The sequence below is a fragment of the Rhinopithecus bieti genome, unplaced genomic scaffold (assembly GCF_001698545.2).
Source record: "Rhinopithecus bieti isolate Rb0 unplaced genomic scaffold, ASM169854v2 scaffold_110, whole genome shotgun sequence".
NCBI lineage: Eukaryota > Metazoa > Chordata > Mammalia > Primates > Cercopithecidae > Rhinopithecus > Rhinopithecus bieti.
Genome location: NW_016803311.1, coordinates 3959532 through 3984266, shown reverse-complemented (window position 1 = coordinate 3984266; position 24735 = coordinate 3959532). Strand labels below are relative to the sequence as shown.

The 24735-nt window shown below is 36.1% G+C and overlaps 1 protein-coding gene across 1 annotated transcript in view; it reads left to right on the top strand.

Annotated features, from left to right (window-relative positions):
* The window catches only part of SLC15A5 (solute carrier family 15 member 5), a 90286-nt gene that overhangs the window by 52777 nt on the left and 12774 nt on the right, over positions 1–24735 (top strand). The window contains exons 6-7 of the mRNA XM_017873802.1: positions 1176–1364; positions 8684–8815. Coding sequence (XP_017729291.1) covers positions 1176–1364; positions 8684–8815 — 321 coding nt within the window. The remainder of the gene's footprint in view (positions 1–1175; positions 1365–8683; positions 8816–24735) is intronic.

The window sequence follows — 24735 nt, the reverse complement described above, 5'->3', positions numbered from 1 at the left end:
TATCTGTAAATTTCAAATAAATTCCATCAAGTTAAAGTTTGCCTGCACTCTAACGACAGGATTAAGTCCAGTAATATGAATGCTAAATGGAGAAATGGAATGGTTAGAGTAGATATAGACTCTGTAACAAATTCCCTACTCAATTTCAACAAAAAACTTCTAGATAATTCCTTAAAAGTAAAAGGAAGAGTTTGACTACTATAATTGTTTGCATTTACACTCTTCACTTAGCTAATTTACCTCTTTAAGAATTTTTTTCTAAACAAAAGTTTCTAGTCCATAATTCTCTAATAGCTGTTTTACCTTCTCTGTGAAAATCAGAGAAATGACAGACAACTGAGGATCAATAATACCTTAAGTTTATGTCAAAACATGTTTAAAATAATAATTAAAACTATATATAAAGATAATTCTATATTTGAACTTCCTCCAAATCATTTTGACTCATATCTTTTTTATGAAAGTTATCTAGGATGATATCTCTTATCTGGGAATAAAAGTTTTGAAACATTGCTTTATCTTCAATAATAATTGCTACTAATTCAAGGGATCTGTATCTGCAGATTCAACCAACCATGAATAAAAAATAGATGGTTGCGTCTATACATGCGAACATGTATAGACTTTTTTCTTGTCATTATTCCCTAAACAATATAGTGTAACAACTATTTACATACTATTTGCATTGTATTAGGGATTATAAGTAACCTAGAAATGGTTTAAGGAATAGGGGAAGAGGAGCGTAGGTTATGTGCAAATAAATACAAAGCTGTTTTATATAATGGACTTGAGCAGCAGGAATTTTGGTGTCTTTGGGGTCTTGGAACCAATCCCCAGCAGGTATCAGCTGTCTTATTTAAATGTCACAAGCACCCTACAAAGTAAGCGTCATTAATCCCACCTTAGAGTTGAGAAAGTGATAATGAGGTTACATTACTGACCTGAGGTCCTATAAGCGGGAAGTCAGAGAATAGGAAGTCAATTCAGTCCTTTCTGAGGCCAGAGCCTAAGCACTGGATGGCCGGACAGCACAGTTCACTGGAGTCTGGATATCCCGAGGGCAAACAAATGCTGAGGAAACATCTGATGTCAATGGGTAGGAAATGTGATAGCCTATTACATGAATCTCTAGCTCTTCCTTTAACTTTTTTTTCTTTTGCATGATTTTCCTTCAGTTGCTGGAAATCTTTTTGCTGCATTGTCTGTGATGATAGCCGGCTTCTTTGAAATACACAGAAAACGTTTCCCTCCAGTGGAGCCGCCCCTTTCAGGAAAAGCTCTCACTGTTTCCTCCATGCCCTGTTTCTACCTGATTCTTCAGTATGTTTTACTTGGAGTGGCAGAAACACTGGTAAACCCAGCTCGTGAGTAAACACTTTTTCAACTAATGTTAGAATGCACTGAACCTTTACACAGAACACATCACCTCAACCAGAACAATTAAAGTGGTAGGTCATCTATTCACCCCCTAGAGAGTTCCCACAACACTTCAAGCAAATTTATCTATTACTTTCATTTTCACAAACATTTCATTTCTCCTCATTCCTCTACCATGCACAGAACAATTATCAATTCTGCCTGGATGCAGATGGAACAAAAGATTTTTAACCTGGTTAAAGGCAATAACCCTTTTGTCAGACACACCACAGGAGGAAAACCTCTGCTAAAACCCAGAAGACAACTCCAGAACACTAAGATGAAAACTCTCTTCTCTTCTCCCTTCCCTCTTCTCACCTCCCCCATTCTCACTCATAGATAAACTCACAGGGCCGGGCCCGGTGGCTCATGCCTGTAATCCCAGCACTTTGGGAGGCCAAGGCAGGTGGATCACGAAGTCAAGAGATCGAGACCATCCTGGCCAACATGGTGAAACCCCATCTCTACAGACAATACAAAAAATTAGCCGGGCGTGGTGGCAGGCACCTGTAGTCCCAGCTACTCAGGAGGCTGAGGCAGGAGAATCACTTGAACCCGGGAGGCGGAGGTTGCAATGAGCCAAGATTGCGCCACTGCACTCTAGCCTGGTGACAGAGTGAGACTCCGTCTCAAAAAAAAAAAAAAAAAAAAAAAACTCACATATATACCCCTCCAAAAATGACACTTAATGTTCTTTGAGAGTATATAAACATGCAAATGAAATGAAAATTTAAGCCAGTTTTCCAGATAACTTGATGTCTTTGAATTAAATTACACTAGATTAAATGAGATCACTAATGTTTCATAAGACAGGTTCAAAATAAGTTTATTAAATATCAAGGGTTTCTGAATTATCTAGATTGCTTATATTAATTAAACTAGCCACTTTACAATTTATCACAGTATTTCAGTGACTTCTTGCAAAACAGTAATGTGTGTGTACATATATTTATCAGTGTAATTGATTACATCTGTTTCTATCCTCCTTAAATGTTCATGTAGTAGGAGTCATGATTGTAACTCAAGCCCCCATTATACTTTATGGATAATATTTTTATAACTTCTAACTATCTTCTGACCTCCAATATCTCTCCCATTCTATCAACCGGCACATGGATTTTAGAGTAATCATCCTAAATAACAATTCTAACCATTTCATCTGTGTCTATAATCTTCAATGATTCTATTATCTTCAAAGTTGTTTCCAAACTCCTTAAAGATAAATATTTAATAAATATGTATTTATACACATACATACTTATGATACCAAGGCAATTCATTAAACAATGAAAATAAAATTAAGTTGGAGTATATTCATATATATGTGTGTCTCAGACTTCTTTCTATAATTTTATATCATTTCATTCCATATATTTTACATACATAAATTACTTTATGTGATTTTATACTGGGGACCTCACTGTTCAACATTGCAAGGAAGACAAAAGAGGTGTAAAGCAATGCTACTGCACAAAAAATTGTGATGTTCTCTGATGTTATTCCCAAACTGTGTTGGAAGTAGTCAGCCACAATTTTCTCGGCTGGATTAGAGTAAATAATGAGTAAAGGTAATTAGTGACTATGTGGAGGAAATTGTTAGCCAGCTTAGCAATAGTGGTTCAACCTAAAGAAGCCAGAGAGGTACAGAAAAACCAATGACTGTGAAAAAGGCAGATCATGTACTGTACATCACTTACTCCACTACTCCTTGATTTACTCTTCAGGAAATCAGGTCTAACTGAGGTCTAAGTCACTTGACTCATCTGCTGTTGGGGTCACGGGCCAGGGACTGAAAGAATTTGATCTGCTATCTAGCTTTTCCATTACTGCCTACATAAACTTGGGAACTCATTTAACCTCCAATCCTCATTTTTCTGATATTTAAAATAGAAATAATTTTATTCTTCTTTATATCACAGCATTGATAGGGTAAGAATCAATGGGAATGAGAGACTACTCCTTGAAAATCAGATGACATAAAATATGGAAGGGTATTTCGAACTATAAAATCAAGTATTACCCTTCTGGGAGACAGTACAGCATAGAGATTAGGCTCTATGGTCTTAAAGTCAGACAGACCTGAATTCAAACCCAGTTCTGTCACTGACTAACTCTCTTTGGGAAAATCATTCCTCATTTCTAGGCTTTTCTCATCATCTATAAAACAGGGAGTGGTTCAAAGGACTAAGTGGAAGATTTTACGTAAAGCAAAAACCATAGTGCCCCGTGTATAGACAGCATTCAATAATTAGCAGTTATATTTACTAAATATCATTACTAAAAGTTATCATTACTAAAAGTTATCATTACTAAAAGTAATGGCAAAAACCACAATTACTTTTTCACGAACCTAATATTATTACCATGTTTCACATGAATTAATAGTATCAGACTTAGAACAGAAGTACAGGTGTCCTGTTCCCAGCTCTTTCTGCCATAAACCACTTGGCAGCATAAGCAGAACTGTCTCTCACTTGAGTCATCCTAGAGCCGTCTCTTTCCTCTCACCTCTCCTCTCCAATCCGACAGCAAGTCCTCGTTTTTACTCTGAAATAGAACTTAAATCTGGCCACATCTCACTATCCCCTTTGTTTTCCTCCTGGCCTACAACACCATCATCTCCAGCCCCAATTTGACCAGAGCCTCTGAACTTTTCTCCCTGCTTCCTCTCCTGCCCCGTGAGTCCATTCTCTTCAAAACAGCTGTGGTGTTCTCAAAACATAGGTTCTATCGTTTCCCTGCTTGAAATTCCACAGTAGGGTTTTAGAGATAAATTATTCACAATGGTGAATAATGTTCCACACTATTTGGTCTCCGCGGGTTGTTCCATCTACATTTGGTTACATTCTGTCCCTTGACCACATCCCAGAAATGTGTGTGTTTCTAAGTTGCCAGATTTCTGTCTACCCCAAGGCCTTTCTACTTTCTTTTTCCTTTATTGACAATTCCCTTTCCTCTGTTTTCAAATGACTGGCTTCTTCTCATTATTGAGCTTTCTCAAAGGTCATCTCTTTGGAGGGATTTTCTTTGACCATTCCATCACTTTCCATTTAATTACCCTGGTTTTTTTAAATAGCTCTTTTCAGAATCTGAAATTACTTTATTTATATTTGTATTGCCTGCCTCACACTGTAAGAATATACACTCCTGATGTCAATGTATGTTTCTCCTTCCCAAAAAGTGCATGTACAAAATAGGTGATCAATAAATACATTTTGTTTGAAGAAACAAATCAATGAAGTCTATGGCTATTTCTATATGGTACAATAAAAATACATGATTCAAAATTTTGACAATGTCCTACATTGATGGCATTGAGCAAGGAAACACAGTGAATTACTCCATAAATGACAGTAGACATAGTCTACCCTACTAAGACATGTTATACATTGGAGACGAGCTAGAAAAAAAAAGCAGTAGAAAACATTTCAAATTATGTTTTAATTGTAGTAGTGCACATCTCATCTGTCTCATACCCTATGTTTGTATATTCAAAAAATACTGTGTGGGTGTCTACAATGTGCCTATACTGCTCTCAAAGCTTTAGACACATCAGTTAAAAAAAAATAAGACAAAAATTTCTGCCGTTGTAGAGCTTACAGCATTTCTGTGGTTGAGTAGTAGAGAGTAAGTTGGGAAGAAGAGAAGGCTCTAATCAGAGAAGGGTGCACAAAATTGTGATTATGGAGTGGGTATAGTTATTGATCCAAGACATGGCTTTGCAGGCCAGTCTCTGTTACAATTACTCAACTATGTCATTGTGGTACGAAAGCAGCCATAGACAACATATAATAAATGAGTGTGGCTGTGTTCCAATAAAACTTTATTAAAATAGGTGACAAGCTGAATATTACCTGACCATAGTTGGCCAACCACAGGCTGAGGTACATAGCATAGGTCATGACCTTCGGTGTGAGTGGAGTGGAAGTTAAGGTAGATTGGAGATCAAGGACATTGGAGGTCAAGGAACTGGACAACCAAGATTGAAAGGATGGAAGGTAGGAAGGATGATCTATATGTATAGTAAAATCGCCAAGCATTAAGGCAGGAGTAGTACCAGAGAGTATGACAATGAGAGAGGAACTGACAACTTTGAGAAAAAGAGGAAAACGTCCTATGGATTGGCAGATGACAGCATGAAAGAGAAGTAGATGATATAATCTGATAATATAAGGTTGAAAGCTGAAGTTTTTTTAGAGTTAAGGGAGATATAATGGTCTAAAAATGGCAACAGGATAAAGTTCTATTTTCTGGGACTGTGCTACTTCTTCTCCACATGTTCAAAATAACTTTTCACCAAACAAAATAAACACATTTCAACTGCTTAACAACTACTAGAGTAAAAGAAATTTCCAGCAATAAGTCCCCAGTACCAAGTGCCTTAGGAAGGTGGTTATGGCCCTATATTTTGAAGATTCCGCATATGCTGTGATGTGGCATCTTTTCAAGCACTAACCAGCTACTACCTAGAGGCACATTTTTAGCACTCATTGGCAAGAAGACCAGCTTTCACATACACATTGAATATTTTTTATTGTGTTTTCATAGTAAAATGAGAACTTTAGAATAGTGACAGACTTGTTGATGTTATCTACATGGTAATGGGCTAAAAGGAATATCTCGGAGCCTAAAAAAAAAAATCAAATTGATGATCACTAAAGTTTCAAAAGATCAGAACATGCAAGTAGATGCCTAAAAATGAAGATTCGAGGACTTGAAAAGCTAAGTCCTATAAAAGGGAACTGGAGGTTTTCAAAAACGACTAAAATGACACCAAAGAGAGATTAACCAGCAGGCAGAGAGCTGGCAAAGTGTGTTCATGAATTATATACCATACCAGAAGTTCTAGCAAGAGAAAAGCATAGGATTAATAATTAACTAGCAAGGTAATAATGGGCTTGTATGTTCTGCTTTTTCTTAGTGAAAGAAATAGGCCTATTTACTCTTTCTGCTCATTGCTTGTCTCCTTGTACTTATGGAAAGGAAAGTTTACAAGCCTATTCAGGCTTCCTCTCATACTCCTATTTGGACCTTTCTGAAAATACTCCAAGGCTCCTGCTGGTGATTGGTACTACACAAAGAGCTGTGTTACCTTGCCACCAATATTTGAAGCCCTTCTCCACAGTATTTTACTTATCACCATTATTATCTTCATCTCCAATCAGCATCTGTGGGAAAAGTGCGCATTTAGCACTGCCCTTTGTATTAAATAATGTGCTGTTTCTGCTGCAGAGTTTAAAGTCCAGGAAAGATTAAACTGATGCCTTTTCCCACCTATCAGTTCCAGCACTCACCACTTTCCTGAAGCACAAAGCGGGACTCCTTTAAATGTTGATGGGATAAATAAATCAAAACATGTGGAGGACACACCGAAAGTAAAACAGAAATTTTACATTAACGAAGGAAGGAGCATTAATACATTTACATCATGTGTTAGTAAGATCATGGAAAAGTTCTGGTAAATGCAGAGTTTTGCTGTGGCAAAGTATTAAAAACAAAAAACACAGGGGTAAGTATTCCAGAGAGGAGCGGGAGGAGATAAGAAGATCTCTTACTTCTCATAGAGAAGGAAACGAAAAGTTTAGTGTTTACAGTACAGTTATGCAACACATAACAACATTTTGATCAATGATGGATCAGGTGTATGACAGCGGTTTCATAAGATTATACTATCATATTTTACTGTACTATTTCTGTGTTTAGATATGTTAAGATTCACAAATACTTACCACCTCTAATTGCCAACAGTATTCAGTACAGTCACATGCTGTACAGATTCATTGCCTAGGAGTGATAGGCTGCCCATATAGCACAGGTGTGTAGTAGGCTAGACCACATAGGTTTGTGTAAGTACACTCGACAATGTTTGCACGACAACAAAATCACCTAATGACACATTTCTCTGGACATATCTCCATTATTAAGCCACGCATGACCGCACATCTGTTTTCTATCATCACTTTTCTTTATTGATGATTTCATTGCGGAAAGATTTGCAAAGCACAAAAGAGTAAGAGGAATATTAGAAATCCAGTAATTCAACCACTCAAAGCTAAGACTGTTAATATTATTCGGTGTATTTCCTTACAAATTTTTTGGCACACATTATATTAGAGATTAGTATAATAAACTCTCCTGTATCCATCTTCTAGAATCAGTAATTTTCAACTCACAGCCAAAACTTGTTTCATCTCTACTCTCATTCACATCTTTTTTCCTTCTTGTTGTATAATTTTGAAGCAATCCCAAATATCATATTACAATAAACATCAAATATTTTAAGACATATCCCTAAGATTGTCATGCATTTTAATATATTATGTTTATATGGTGTGTACAAAATCTCATATACTTATTTTCATCTATTCTGATTTCAAAAGAAAGCTATTTTTTCAATTGAAAATTTTAAAAAAATTTTTTGTGGTTTTTTTAACGTCTTGTTACCATCACTACTGGTACCCAAAAAATGACTTGGGAAGGAAAGATAACCACTTTGGAGACCCAATGCTTAAGCTATTGTCTCTCTCTCTGAGCACCTCTCCTGAAGTGAGATAATGCATATTAAGGGCTTTGTAGAGTAGGAGCTACTCAGTTTGATAATATTAATACTGTCAAAAATGCCTAACCCTTATTCAGGACCTACAAGTCAGCATTGGACTAAGCACTTAACATGTAGTATTGCAGGTCAGTGTCCCAGCACCTCTGCAAGTGAATAATGATATTATTCCCATTTCATAGAGGAGGACATTGAGGCTTGGAAAGTTTAAGTCACTTACCTAAAATCACAGAGATAGTAGATGGCTGACATGGTATTTTAATACTATCTTGTCCAACTCCAAAGCCCATGCTCTTAACCTTGATGCAAATTTTATACAAGTTTTCTATAAGGAACCTAATGAATTACACAGAATCACAGAATTGATAGATTGTCATATTATCTAACAGAGGTCACACCTCAGTCCAAAATTTATCAGAAATATTCAGTTTGGAGTGAAATTAGGGTGAATACATTAGGACACTCAACTACTAAGTAATCAAATTCTCCTTGCAACTGGGTCAAGGTATATTTTGTCATATTTTATTCCTTGAAGACATCTGTAAATTGTATCACAGTGTATCCTACTATAATAACCTTAGCAAAGTCCAACCCAAATTTTTACTGTATCAGTAAATTTTCTTTGATATATGATCAACATCAATTTGAACAGTCTCTGTGAAAGAGTTTTCAGGAGAAAGTTCTAAATTCTGACCTCTCTTTTTCTCTCAGTCTCTGTAATATCATACAGATTTGTTCCAAGCACCGTCAGAGGAACCTCCATGAATTTTCTGACACTGTTCAATGGATTTGGCTGTTTCACAGGGGCACTGCTGGTGGAGTTGGTATATCTCATCTCAGAAGGTAAAAATAGGTTCGTGGCATGCTTATATACACTTGAGTTGATGACTAGGGAACGGGGAGACCAAACCTTAAGAGAGGGGCTTTGCCAGTGCAGTCTTTTTTTAATTGATCCACTTTTGCAATTAAGATAGAATTAAGATAGGAAATACACTCTTGCTGTATTCATTAATTTCTGGGAATTGTTTTTCTTTTGATAGGAGGAGGTAATTACAGAATGTCATGCTGTCCTTAGTGTATTTTAAAACAAACTGGTCATTATATTCTTATTAGATCTTTCAATGTGGCCGTATGCAATAATGCCTCACAGTTGGCACAGACAGTCCTCAGAAAAAGTAAGACCTGTGTAAATATAGGGGATAGGGTACCTGAATGATCTTTTTTTCTCATGATTTGCCACAATTCTTGTCTATGCAATCAAAGAGAAATTGTGAATTGAATAATAAATGATATTTTAAAATTTTCCCAGTAGAGATTTTGGTCAGGAGAAACAACTAATCTGAAAAATTCAAACATTATTTGAAACATTAAAGTATCTACTAAAGCAAATATTTGATTAAAGCAAATTTTAAAGAACTACTCTTTGGTTGCATGTGTTGAAGAAACAACAGCCAGACAGGATGACAATAATGATCAGCCATCACAGTGAAATGACTTTGGCTGTATTTTAAATCCGGACTTTTGAAATTTTGTTCTAAAATGTTAATATAGTTTTAATTTAATTTTAATGTATGTTTGCTTATTTTATGGAAATTATCACAAATGTATTCTCTACTTTCAAAAATACTTATAGTTGTGCACTGAAAATGATGTAAAGAAAGTGTTAGTTTCTATTCTCTTATAACAAACAAATTTAATTTACCTGCTTTCAAACCATGGAAAAAATCAACTTCTATGAATGAGACACTCCTTTTAACACTAAATCTCCATTCAAAAAATATTTATCAAGGACCCACTCTGTTCCAGGCACCATACTGGACACTGGTGATACCATGGCAAGCAAAATAAACACTTGCAAGCCCTCAGGAAATTTCCAGGGGTACAAGTAAGCAATGAAATTAAAAGTGAGAAAGTCAATGATACATATAATAGCAGAGTTCTTGGGGAGAAACCTACCAATCCTTGATTGATGACTGACGAGGTCACCCTCTGCCCTTTCCTCAGTTATCTGAGAAAATTAAGATGAACTGTGTGTTGAGTATTTACTACGTACTAGGTCGTGTGCTACATGGAATTGTGTAAGATATGGTCCAGTTCTCAAAGAACTCAAATTCAAACTGCGATAGCTAACTGTGTGAACGGCGGCAAGTTGTTGACTTCTCTAGTGCTCAGATTCTTTGTACATAAGCTAGAGACAAAGCACTGGCATTAAGATTTTGTAAGATAATCTTGCAAACTCTTAACATATATTCACACCTGAAACATTTCCAGTGTTGAATGTGTTTCCTTTCTTTACGTTACTCAGCGAAGATATTTCCAAAAATTTGCTAAAACAAAATTTCTAGAATCAAATCACATTTGACATATACATGAAGAACTGCAAAGTCAAATATTACTACATTTATCTTTTATATAAATTTAAATGTTTTATATGCATGCTTAAGCAACTTACCCAGAGTTAGACCAAACATCCTTGGCTAAGTTCTCTCCAAGGCTACCCTCACTTTTTTTTTTTTGAGATAGTCTCACTCTTGTCACCCAGGCTGGAGTGCAGTGGCACGATCTCGGCTCACTGCAACCTCCACCTACCAGGTTCAAGCAATTCTCCTGCCTCAGCTTCCTGGGCAGCTGGGACTACAGGTGCCTGCCACCACACCCAGCTAATTTTTGTGTTTTTAGTAGAGATGGGGTTTCACCATATTGGCCAGGATGGTCTCGATCTCTTGACCTCGTGATCTGCCCACCTCGGCCTCCCAAAGTGCTGGAATTACAGGTGTGAGCCACCGCACTTGGCCACTACCCGCACTTTAGGTACTAGCCACAAGTTTGGAGATTCCTAGGGCTGTCATCACCTCTGACAAGCTGTCTATAAATGTGGGGATCCCCCCAGACTCCCTCAGGTATGATAATTTGCTAGAATGATTCACAGAAGTTAGAAAAGTACAATACTTATAATTACAGTTTATTATGGCCAGAGAATACAAATCAGAATGAGCTAAAGAGAGAGGCACATGGAACAAGGTCTGGGAGAGTTCCAAATGTGGAGCTTCCTTCATCCTCAGGTATGCACTACCCGCATCAATATAAGAATAATGCCAAACTAGCTGGGCGAGGTGGCGGGCGCCTGTAGTCCCAGCTACTCGGGAGGCTGAGGCAGGAGAATGGCGTGAACCCGGGAGGCGGAGCTTGCAGTGAGCTGAGATCGGGCCACTGCACTCCAGCCTGGGCGACAGAGCAAGACTCCCTCCCAAAAAAAAAAAAAAAAAAAAAAAGAATAATGCCAACTAGGTGAGCTCACCTGAGCTTCAGTGCCCAGCGTTTCTATTGAGCCTTTATCACATAGGCACCATTGATTAAATCACTGTGAGCTCAATCTCCATCCTCCTTCTGCTCCACAGAAGTTGGGCTGGTATATGTGGCTCAAAGCTCGAAGTCTGATCACGTGGTTGCTCTTCCTGGCTGCCCACTCTCCATTCCGGGTCATCTGATTAGCATAAATTATCTATGGGCCCTCTCCATTCTGAGTTGCTTCATTAGCAAAAACTATCAGGTGGGGTTGAGGGTCCCACCATAAGTAACAGACATTGCAACCACTCAAGAAGTTGAAAGGATTTAGATTACCTCCCAGAAATCAATCCAGGCAAATGTTTTAATCACACAACTATTCTTACAAAAGCATTTCACTGAAAATCTAAATTTTTACTGGCAATCTATATAGTATAGTAGGAGCTTTTACATGCATTATCGCATTTATTACAACAACCTTATATTATTATTCTCGTTTTTTAAATGTAATGATTCAGGCAGAAAAAAAATGAAGTCAAGTTCTCTAGTCATCACAACCCGTAGCTGACAGAGATCTAATTCTCTTGGCATTCTGAAACCAGTTCCAACATTGATTTCAATACACCAAGCAACTTGTAGGAATCCCCAGATGTAAAGGTTTTTAAAGACTTTTGTTACTTTTGCAATATAACCTCCGTGGATGGAGGTCTGTATAATATTGATAATATTCTAGATACAGTACAAAGGTGCAGAAACAAAAAGTTTATATAATTTTGGCACAATTTGGTGCCCATGAAAGGAAATTTACCAGGGACACATGGTGAGGACATCTTAGCAAGATGGGTTGTGGGGTGGGGCACTTTCTAAACTGTGCTCAAGAGAACACCATTTATATTACCACTAATCAATTTAAGCTACATCTTCTTTTAAGTGTATTCTTTCCAGTTAATAATAATAGTGTGTTATATCAAATTATAATCCCAATAAATTACAATCATAGAGTTGAATGTTGCCTTAGATCTCAACTAGTCTAACATTGTACCAAACACAGAAGACGTAGTAGCATAATCTAGTGCTGAGAAAAATTCTCTACTTTGAGATATAACCTGAGTGTGCCCATCTAGTGATCACTAGGTTCCACAGAGCAAGTCCGATTCTCCATTCACATAGCAGCTCTTCAAACATTCGATAAATACTTGGAGAAATAATATCGTATAGTGGTTAAGAGAATAGGTTCTGGAGTCATACCACCTGAATTTGAATCCAGGTAGTCTAGCTATGTGTTCTCAGTTTCTATTTCAGTAATGACAATACATAATTCATTATGTTGTCCTGAAGATTAAGCAATTAATATGCATAGTGTTCAATAAAGACGGCAATCATGACCCCTTCTATTTTATAGACAAACCACCCCTGTCTTTTCATATTGCATGATTCCTTGATTTTTCACTATCAAGCCCCTCCATCCATTAAACAAACAACAGCTTATCAGTATCTTTCTTAAAATATGGCTTCCAAAACTGAAGATAATATGGGTACAACCAGGTTACAAAATGGGTACAATCAAGATAAGTATGTTACTTTTATCAACCTGGACTCTCTCTCTCTCTGAATGTCAACAGAGATTTTGTTGACTTTTTCATAGTTGCATCCTGCTTATGGTCAATTAAAACTTGAAACTTTTTTTAATTTTCAGGAGTTGCTTTCAGCTCAGTTCTACTCATCACAGTTCTTTTTCCTAATTAGATGCAGCACTTTATTTTTATCTTTAATAAATGTCAACCCATCATCCTAAGTAATAGACATTTTTGAAAATTGATTCTGTGTCATCCAGGGAATTACTAATCTTTACTTGCTTTGTGTCATCTGCAAATTTGGTAAGCAAGTTCGTAGACTTCTTCCAGGTAATTGACAAAATTTTTGAATTGGACAGGACCAAAAAAGAGTCTTACAGAAAATTCCTAGACCCCATTGCAAGTTAATGACAATCCATTAATCCTCTCCTTTTTGGATATAATCAGTTCCCAATTCACCTAATTACTATCATTCAGCCCACATACTTCTCCATCATTCACTAAATGACATCACAGGAGACTTTTCATAGGTTTTTCTGGAAATAGGATAAGTCTCTTTGTGACAATCCCTTTAGCCATCAGGATAGTATTCCTCAATGAAAGAAATGAGGTTCATTTAGATGATGTGGTTATCGTAATCCTATACTGGTGTAACAAATAAAGGCCCTAAAAGAGAGTGGCCATAAGCATGGCTTTGGGTAGGTCAGTATCATACCCTCTAAAACTGGATTTTCTTAATTAAAAAAGGAAATTTTACTTTGCTTTTCTCAGAGAGGATGAGAGAATAAAATTAAATAAGACACTGGAAACTTTTCTCTGCCAGAGATTATTTTTAAATATAAAATTGTCATACATTATAATGGTTCATTTGGCCAAAAACAAGATCAGTCCACTCAAACAAACAGACGAATTTTTTTGACAGAAATGACCATAATGAAACAAACACTATAACTGTATATTTAGGCACCCTACATCCTTCAGCATTTCATTTAGTATATAGGATATTTTCAACCTTTAAGGATTCATGTCAGCTGAGCATGTGTGCGTGTGAGTGTGTGAGAGTGTTAGGATACGACTGGAAACGAAGATCAGCTATCACAGTCTTCCAGTCTCCAAGCTGCATTAGTCATTTTTAGCACCATGATGGAGAATGGTGTGAATGCGGTAAATTCAAAAGATTTCTCAAAACTTGACTGTGCAGACAGATAACTGTTAGAGTGACATTTTCAGTACAAGTGAGAAAACTGATCCTTCTGGGATCTCTAACTCTGAGTGCTTTAAAGGAGAAGATACAAGACTAAACTCATCCTCCTACACTAATCATTTCAGGAATAGTTTGTCTAAAAGTAGCAATGTTAATATAAGGGAATGAAGAAGTCAGTCAAACTGCTTATTTCGACTCTATCCCATTAGCAACAAGATCAACTTCCTCACACTCCTGAATTCAAACTTACCTTTTCATAAAAATAACAAAACAGAATTCAGTAAAAAATGACATCTTAGTTATGGACATGCAGGTGATTGAAAGATCCAAAGCAAAATATTTAAGACAAAAAAGGATAATTGGGCAGAATCAAGAGGTCAAGTGGTATATCTTCTTGTCTCTACAAGTTCTTTCTCCTCAAAATTCAGGAGAGGGGTAAATAATGTAGCTGTTTAATTTCCATCAAGAGTATTTTAAATTAAAAATGAGATTACCTAAAAGACTCATTTAAATATCTATGATTATTGAGACCACTGGCAGTTATGTCAGCATGAATCACTGAGTCACTCTTGAAACAGGAATTTGCAGTTGCAGCAAACTTGAAAGAAGAAAATATTTATGCATCTGGAAAAGTATTCCAATTGCATTTCATGGGCTCATGCCTATTATCTAAGAGATACGCTTCTTCAAATTCAGATCTATGCCTCGGGTCCAACTTCATATGGGATTTGGGTTTATAGATTTTCAGATTCAGAGGGGAAAATAAGTGGCCCACTGCCATAATTCACCCTTAGCCAGGCCCATACTCTACTTGTCGACTGGTTTAGTGCCAGTGTTTCTGTGGCTAAGTCAGCAGGGCCCCAACAACTCCCACAGGCAAACCCTGCTCTTGGTCCTCAGTCAGAATTTGAAGCAAAGCCCCCCTCATACAATGGTTTTATGTATTTCAGATACAATTTATTCTATATCCTTAACTTTTTACTCCACAGAAACCCCTGATGCCGCACAGAGGTCTTTTGAGTTTATAACAGCATCAGGAAAGAGCCAGCTTTAGACTGTGGAAAGCAACAGTCATTGCTGTTGTCACGAGAGGTAGAAAAGGCAGACATCTGAGTCAGATGAACCTGAATTCAAATGCAACTCAGCTCTCAATGAGCTCCTAGATCTTGAGCTCATCACTTAACCATACTGAGTCTCAGTTTCTCCTTCTCTAGAATGGAGTCTGGTTCTCTTTCTAGTCTTCACTAGTAACCTACCTTTCAAGCTTTTTATGAGGACTAGAAGAAATAGATAAAAATCACTAGCTAAATGCAGATGCACAAAAAAGAATGATTTTGTTGTTATCTTAATTTGAGTGGGACCTCAACATCTTCCAAGTGGGCTAGATATATTATAGATATGATGTTTTGGTATGGCACTTAATTCTTCAGAAAAGAATAGATTCCATATTTGCAGAGTTCAGTTGTCCTGTTCAACTTCAATTCCAGGTGGAGACTGGGAGGCGATGAAATTAGAAAGTGCTCTGAGATTCTTCTTGACCTCATGTACCCATGTAATGAATGGAGCCTCCTACACATGGCAAATTTATAAGTCTAGGTGGAGTTAGAGACACATGAACATGGACACTAGGAGTACCTGGAAATGGTATTGAAGCTGAAACTGGAAAGATGAGTGCAATTTAGCTTGGTAAGCACAGGAATGAAGGATTTCTGGTAGAGAGCACATATATCAAGACCCATAAATAAATAAATGATAGGTGCATAAGAGGAACCCAGAGAAGGCCAGTAAGCTGAAAATATTCAAAAAAGGAGGAAATGGCCTGAAGTCACATTGGAGAGTTAGGTAGGGGCAAAACCACGTGGGACCTTTTAATACAGGGATTTTATGTTTACTTGAATGTTGTAAGAATGATAACATTCAAAACAGCAATGACCTACTGGTGCTTTGGGAAGATCATTATGGATGCAGTATGATTTTGAGGAAAGAAAGAATAATTTGGGAAAAACAAGGAAGTACAATTGAAGTAATCCAGATAAGTCTGAAATAATAATGAACTAGAGAGGAAGTAGGCAGATGGAGCGAAGTGAATGGATATAAGCTATATTACAGATGTAGAATCAAAGTCTTAGCAATGGCTTTGAGAAAGTCAGGAGACAGTAGGATGCAAGAGGGAGGAGGTAGTATCAGGAAAGCATCCCAGGTTCTGCCCATGAGCTACTGGGTGGGCAAAGATTCCATTTACTAAATGGAAAAAACTGGAAGAAGAATAGACTTTAAAAGTTGCCATCCATTTGCTTTTTAACACATTGTTTGACACACCTGTGAGACATCCAGATAGAAATATCTGGAGGCCAGAAAAAAAGGTCTTTGTTAGATATATAACTATGAAACTCTGTGGCACAAAAATAACCTTTGAAACCATGGTAGTGAATGAAATTACCTAGCCTAAGTATTAAGAATGAGGAGAAAAAGAAGCCCCAACATTAGAGGTTGAATGGAAAGAAACTAGTTTGCCACAGAAAATACATAGCAGTCAGAAAGCTGGGAGGAGGGAATTATATATGTACATATACACACATATATGTGTGTATATGTATGTATATATGTATATGCATATAAGTATATTCACTGAAGATAAGAAAGAAGATGATTTCAAGCAGAGAATGGTAAATTGTGTCAAATGCTACTATAAAATCAAGTACGATGAAGAATGGAAGGTATTCATAAAATTTAGCAACACTATGATACCTTTAATAAGAGCCATTTCAGTGGTGAAATGAAAACTAGATTGAATTAGGGTGATGAATATCCAGTAAATGAAAAAAAAAAAGCCTCATGTTTAAAGAACTCTTGAGGAACATGAAACTGAAGAAGATTTAAGAGAGAGAGTGATGGCTAGAAGGGGATGTGGGTGGAGTTGCCAGATTTAGTGAATAAAAATACAAGATACATAGTTAAATTTGAATTTCAGGTTAACAAATAACTTTTTGATCTTTAAGAATGTCCTATGCAATATTGAGGACATACCTCCTCATACTAAAAAATACATACGCCTTCTTATACTACAAAATAATTCCTCGTTCTGAAATGCAAATTTAAGTGGGAACCCTGTATTTAAAACCTTAGGTGTGGGTTCAAGATACTTTTTTATTATTTTATTTATTTTGTGGGGGGTTTTAGAGATGCGATCTTGCCCTGTCATCCAGGCTGGAGTGCAGTAGCGAGATCATAGCTCACTGCAGCCTTAAATTCCTGGGCTCAAAGGATCTCCTGCCTCAGTCTCCAGGGTAGGACCATAGGCACACACCACAGCTAAAAATATTAGCGTGGCTAATATTTTTTTTCATTGTTTTAGAGATGTGGGTCTCACTAGGTTGCCCAAGCTGGTCTTGAACTCCTTGCCTCAAATGATCCTCCCACCTCAGTCTCCCCAGTAGATGGGAATATAGCAAAAGCCACCACACCTAATACTTTATTTCTGAGAGACATTTGAGTGTATTTTTCTGATAAGAATACCTGGTGTAAATGGAGAAGTTAAAAATGCAAGTGAAAGAAGAGAGAATTGATGGAGCTAAAGACTTAAGGAAAGGAATGGAGGACTCGGTCAGTGACAACCCAGAGAGGGTGACTTCTTATTGGAAGGTGGATACTTCTTTCCTGCACTGAAACAGAAGAGAGAAAGGAGAAGATAGGCTCAGGTGCACACAGATGCACAGTTCTGATATTGGGAAGATCCTGGAGCCTTCCTTTGGCACTCTCCATTTCTTTATGAGGTATGCAGTGAGCCAACTGTGAGAGCAAAGGGAATAGGATGAGAATGGGGAGTTGGAAGAGCAAGGATTACAAACTTATTATGAAGGTATGAAAAGATGATTTAGAAGACAAATGTTAAGATCGCTGGTGGTGGCCGGGCACAGTGGCTCACGCCTGTAATCCCAGCAGTTTGGGAGGCCGAGGTGGGCAGATCACCTGAGGTCGGGAGTTCAAGACCAGCCTGGGCAACATGGTGAAACCTGTCTCTACTAAAAATACAAAGATTAGCCGGGAGTGGTGGCGTGCACCTGTAATCCTTGCTACTCAGGAGGATGAGAGAGAAGAATCGTTTGAACCCTGGAGGCAGAGGTTGCAGCAAGCCAAGATTGCACCACTGCACTCCAGCCTGGAGACCAGGCAACTAGAGCAAAACTCCATCTCAAAAAAAAAAAAAAAAAAACATCGCTGGTGGTGTTGAAGGCCCCAATCATGTTGGTGATCATGAAGAGTGATCCCAAACTACCTAAAGCATGAATTTGCCCAGTGATATTCAGAAGCTCAATGCAGGCATAAAGATGTCTCATAGATTTTTAAATAGCCTAAAGAGCACAAGACACAGGATGAAAGGCACAAACTCTACTCTTAAAGTAATTTGGGGTAAAGGTTTATTTTCCTCCAAATATGCAAAAGATAAGAAAGGCTTTCTTCTAAAATTATGAAATTAATATATCTACACTATTAGTAGAGTTGCAAATGAAGAACCGACTGTACAAATAAGCAGGTTCTGGGCAAAAATCAGTGTTGTTATATCCATGAAATTATTTAAATTCAATATTTTACTATTTTAAATAACCCCACTTATAGACTGATTTATTAATTCAGTCACAAATACATATTGGGTTCCTACTATGTGCAAGCACTGCTAGACGCTGAATTAATAATACCAAGTCTGATGTTTAATTAATAAGAAGAACCTTATAGAGATATTTGACACTCAAATTAATATCAGATATATTCATTTGACTAATGCTATTACAATTACAGTTCATAGCTAATGGCATTATCGGGCTATTATCACAAAGCATTACCTCTCTTCTAAAACTCATTTCCATGATAATTCATTGAAATCATCATGAGAACACACTATCTTGATGGGTTTTTACCTCCCAATGCTCTTCAAGAGAATGAACTCACCCTTATAAGAAAGCTGGTTATGCCAAATATCACCCATGCCTGTTCTCTCTGCAGTTCAGGTGAACAATGCCTAGCAATTTCCCTACAATTTTGAAAGACACAGTGTTCCTTCCTGGAAACAGCAGCCTGACTTAATTTTTATCCACAATTCCCAAGATCTGGAAATGCAAATTAAAGTCATGATGCAGGCATTATTATCTAGAGCAAAGTATTGAGCATGTTCAGATCTGAGGCCCAATCTCAGTTCATCCAGTCACTCAACAAATATTTATTCTGTCCCCTTTCCATGACTTTAGGCAAACGGTTCAGCTGCTCTGTGCCTTTGTTTCCTTGTTTATAAATTGAGGGTAATAAAAATTTGAGTCCTTATTAGATAAATATGAAAAACTGGTAGAAAAGTCAAAGTTAGAATACAGTGGTTAGGTATTATTTCCTTCAGGTATCATGAAAATTAATGTGTTTTAAAAATTAACTCAGGTAGGAGAGCTATGAATCTCAAATGAAGCATTTAAATCAGGTTACTGAAAGGAGGAAGGAAAGAAATTAACATTTATTGTCAGTTATATGCAGACCTTGCTATATGCATTTCACGAAGATATTATTTCATTAAATCTTCACAACATTTCTTTGGAGGTAGATATTTGTAGCCCTTTCATATATAAGAGGAAAATGAGCTCAGAAAGTTGCATAAGTTGTCCAAATCACATAGTAATGGTGGATTCCTGATTCCAAAGCTCTTTTTACTACACTAGTTTTATTTCCTGTGGTACAGAAGCACATCCACCCTGGAGACAGACTGCTACATCTTTTAATTGCACCCTTTTCGCTCCCAAGCAAAAAGCACATAGTGAAGTAGAAGGCATGCCTCAAATAAAGCAGAATATAAAATCCATTTCAGTTTTGTCTCGACAATTTTGGACTTTTGCTAGAACACCAGCACTACAAAATAACTTTAAAAAATCTAATGAAGTCTGAGGGAAATAATTGCTCACTGTCTCTAACTATCTTTTGAAGAGATTCCAAAAGGCACATTTTAAGATTTTCATAGTTCCATTACATTCAAAATAAAACAGTAGTTTGTAAAGAGGGGAAATATTGCATCTTTCTCCAAAGAGAGATAACAGAAATCTGCCTTGAATCAAAAGCAAATGCTATAGCACTTAATGCCACATATACTTGAAGTATCCAGTAAAGCTCTGATTTTGGTGGTAGATGGAGTGACATATTGCTGAAGTGAGGAAAGGTATTTATATATGTATACATATATACATATATATGCACATATATATGTGTGTGTGTACATATATGCACCTTTCCTTTCTTATGGTATATTTAGGTTATTTCTAATTTCTCATGCTATAAATATTACTAAGGTAAGCATCCTTTTCTATAATCATTAAGTACATAACTTATTCCCTCCTTAGACTAGAATCCTGGAAACGGGATTATTCCTTCAATGAGGATAAATATTTTAAATATTTTAAAGACTACTGAGAATTAAAGCAAAATTGACTTCTAAAAGACTGCAATTATGTGCCATTGCGAAATGATAATACTTGCCTCAAGATATGAATTTCAGTCCTTAGCATAATATTTTGATCTTTGTCTATTTGATTGGAAAAAGTTATATTCCACTTTAAATACTTTAATTTGTATTTTTTTTAGAGTGTAAAATTGAAATATTTAATGTTTATAGAACATTTTTATCTTTTTTATGATGTGCTTAGTCTTGGCCTATTTTTCTTTGGGTCTTTTTTTGTCTGTTTACATAGGCTCATTATACTTTAAGAATATTGTGATTTATGTCATATTTATTGCTAGTATTTTCCCAGTTGTAACTCAACATTTTATTTCATAGATAAATTTATTTTATACAAGTTTTGCTGCTATATGTAATCAAATCTGTCCACCTTTTTCATTATGATTAATTTCATTGCATTTATGGTTGTAGAATTTTAATGGTTTCACATTTTGGATTAATTTTATTATTCATGTGGATTTCATTTTGGTTTCATTAAAGAAAATACTTATTTGCTTCAAATAACCAACATTCACAACAGTATTTAATATACATTGTGAAAAGTTGGTTAAACTTTAAATATTTCCCACGATACAGTAAGTGAAATGAAACTAATCAGTTTTACATATTTTAACATATTTTTAGGTGATCTTGGGACTGTTTCAGGGCTTTCTGGCCTGCTCCCTTCAGCTGCCTCTTTATTTTAGCTTAGTATCACTCTCCTTTTAATTATTATAATAATTTTATGATATATAGTTTATATCAGTTATTACTCATACTTATCTTTTTGGTTATTTTTTATTTATGAAAACCATATTCTCCATGGCTTATACTTCTAGATGAATTTCACATTTTTATTATTTTTTCTCCAATTTTTTTTTTTTTTTTTGAGACAGTGTCTCGCTCTGTTGCCTAGGTTGGAGTGCTGCAACCTCTGCCTCCCAGGTTCAAGCAATTCTTGTGCCTCAGCCTCCTAACTAGCTGGGATTACAGGCATCTGCCACCATGCCAGGCTAATTTTTGTATTTTTTAATAGAGACGGGGTTTCACCATGCCAGCCAGGCTAGTCTCGACTCCTGACCTCAAGTGATCAGCCCACTTCGGCTTCCCAAAGTGCCGGGATTACAGGTGTGAGCCACTGCACCCGGCCCCCCAATCCTATTTTTATTTTAATAAAATGAGTAAAACTTGTAAGTTAATTTTAGAAAACTAAAGTTTTGCAATAGGTAGTGGTCCATCCAAGTATATAACATACTTTTTAAATTTAATATTTCAAAGTTGAGTTCAGGAAGTTTTTTTCTTCATATATATCCTGAACATTTCTTGTTGAAATTATCATAGACATTTTATACATTTTTCCTTTTTGCTATTTGAACTGAATCATTTTCCCTTATTACAACTCACTGAGGTGATCACTGTTATACAGGGAGATTATTACTGTTTATTAATGTGTATGTCTTCATCTGCATCCAATTTCATAAACTTTCTTAGTAAATTTGTAAGAGTATTTCAGTTGATCCTTTTACTTTTTCAGCAAAATTAATCTTCAAACACATATAATTTTTATCCTTATTTCCAATATTTACTCCTATGCTTTGCACCTTTCTCAGGACCCAGAACTTACAGGGCAATGGTAATACCAGAAGACAGTCACATTATATCTTGCTCATGATCTTAATGAGGACATCTTTTATTTTATTAAGTATATCTGCAGGATTATAAAGGTGATCTTAAAGAATATTCCTTATTATATAAAAACTTTATTCTTGTTTTCTAAGAGGTAAACAAATCAGTTTAAATTTTATCAAATGTTTAAGTAACTATTAAGATCACCTTATGCTATTTCTTAATCATAAGAAACTGGACCTATCATTAGGGTGCATTTAATTAATAAATTTTTCAATATTAAATCATCTTTATATATGTGCAATAAACAATACTTGTTGGCAATTATGATTCTTTCACTATGTTCTGGAAAGATCCAGAGAAAAGATTTATTTATTCTGTGAAAATTAAAAAATGCTTAGTATCTCTCTTTTGTTCTTAAATTGCATGTTATGTTTAACTGACAAATACTAATTGTATGTATCTATGGGGTACAATGTAATGTTTCAATACCTGCATACATGTGGAATGCTCAAATCAGTCTAATTAACATATCCATCACCTCACATAATTACCATTTCTTAGTGGTGAGATCATTTAAAATCCATTCTTTTAGCAATTTTGATATATACAATACATTATTATTGACTATAGTCACCATGCTGTATAATAGATCACTAGAACTAATTCCTCCTATCTAACTCAAACTTTGCACCCGTTGGCCAACATTTCCCCTTCCCCCATCCACTTCCCTTCCCCACCTCAGCCTTTGGTAACCACTATTCTACTCTCTGCTTCTGTGAGTTTGACTTTCCTACATTCCACATATAAGTGAGATGATACAGTATTTGTCTTTCTGTGTCTTGCTTATTTCACTTAGCATATTGTACTCTAGATTCATCCATATTGTCACAAATGAGAGAATTTGTTCTTTTTTAAGGCTGAATATTCCATTGTGTATATATACCACTTTTTAAAATGTATTAATCCACTGATAGGCACTTCAGTTGTGTTCATATCTTAGCCATTGTGAACAGTACTGCAACAAACTGAGTACAAACATTTCTTCGATATATTGATTTCAACTCCTTTGGATATATATCCAGTAGTAGCATTGCTGGATCATATGGTAATGCTATTTTTAGTTTATCAAGATTCCACCATACTGCTTTCCATAATAGCTGTACTAATTTGCATGCTCACCAATAGTGTACTAAAGTTTTGTTTTCTCCACATCCTCATCAACACTTATCTTTCATCTTCATCCTTTTTATAAAATTCTAACTGATGTGAGGTGATATCTCATGGTGGTTTTAGTTTGCATTTCCCTGATGATCAGTGATATTGAACAGTTTTTTATATCCTTGTGGGCCATTTGTATTTCTTCTAGGAAATGTCTATTCAGGTCATTTGCCCAATTTTCAATTAGCTATTTGGGCTTTTTTCTTATTGAGTAGCTTTAATTCTTTACATGTTTTGGATATTAGGCCCTTACTTGATATATAATTTGCAAATATTTTTCCCAATCTGTGGGTTATCTCTTTCACTCTGTTATTTCCTTTGCTGTGCAGAAACATTTTAGTCTGACACATTCTCATTTGCCTATTTTTCCTTTTATTGTCGATGCTTCTGTTGTCAAATTCAAGAAATCATTACCTAGACCAATGTCATGAAGCTTTTCCCTGTTCTAGTAGTTTTACAGTTTCATGTCTTACACTGAGGCCCTTAATCTATTTTGAGTTTATTTTTCATATCTGCTATAAGTGTCCAATTTCATTCTTCTGCATGTAGATATACAGTTTTCCCAGCACCACTTATTGAAGACACTGTACTTTCTCCTTTGTTTGGGTATTAGTCTGTTTTCATACTGCTATAAACAGCTGCCCAAGACTGGGTAATTTATAAAGGAAAGAGGTTTAATTGACTTACAGTTCAGCATGGCTGGGGAGGCATCAGGAAGCTTACAATCATGGTGGAAGGTGAAGGGGAAGAAAAGCACCTTCTTCAAAGGCGGTAGGAAAGAGAATACTGAGTGAAGGGGGAAGAGCCCCTTATAAAACCATCAGATCTCCTGAGAATTCACTCACTCTCATGAGAACAGCATGGGGGAAACCACCCCCCTGATTCAATTACCTCCACCTGCTCTCTCCCTTGACACATGGGGATTATGGGGATTACAATTCAAGATGAGATTTGGGTGGGGACACAAAGCCTAATCATATCAGTTTGTTCTTGACACCTTTGTCAAAAATCAGTTGTCTGTAAATGCACAGATTTATTTCTGGACTTGATTCTGGTCCATTGGTCTATGTGTCTCTTTTTATGCCATGCTGGTTTGATCCTATAGCTTTGTATTATATTTTGAAGTCAGGTAGTGTGATGCCTCCATCTTTGTTTTTTGCTCACAATTACTTTGTCTATTTGTGGTGTTTTGTGGTTCCATATAAATTTTAGGATGTTTTTTTCTATTCCTGTGAAAAGTATCATTGGAATTTTGGTAGGGATCTTAATGTCTCTTTTTAAAAAAATCATTCTTTGTAACTTTTTCCTACTATTATTGGTCTTTAAGTATTTCCATTTCTTCTTGATTCAACTTTGGTAATTAATGTTTATCTAAATACCTCATTTC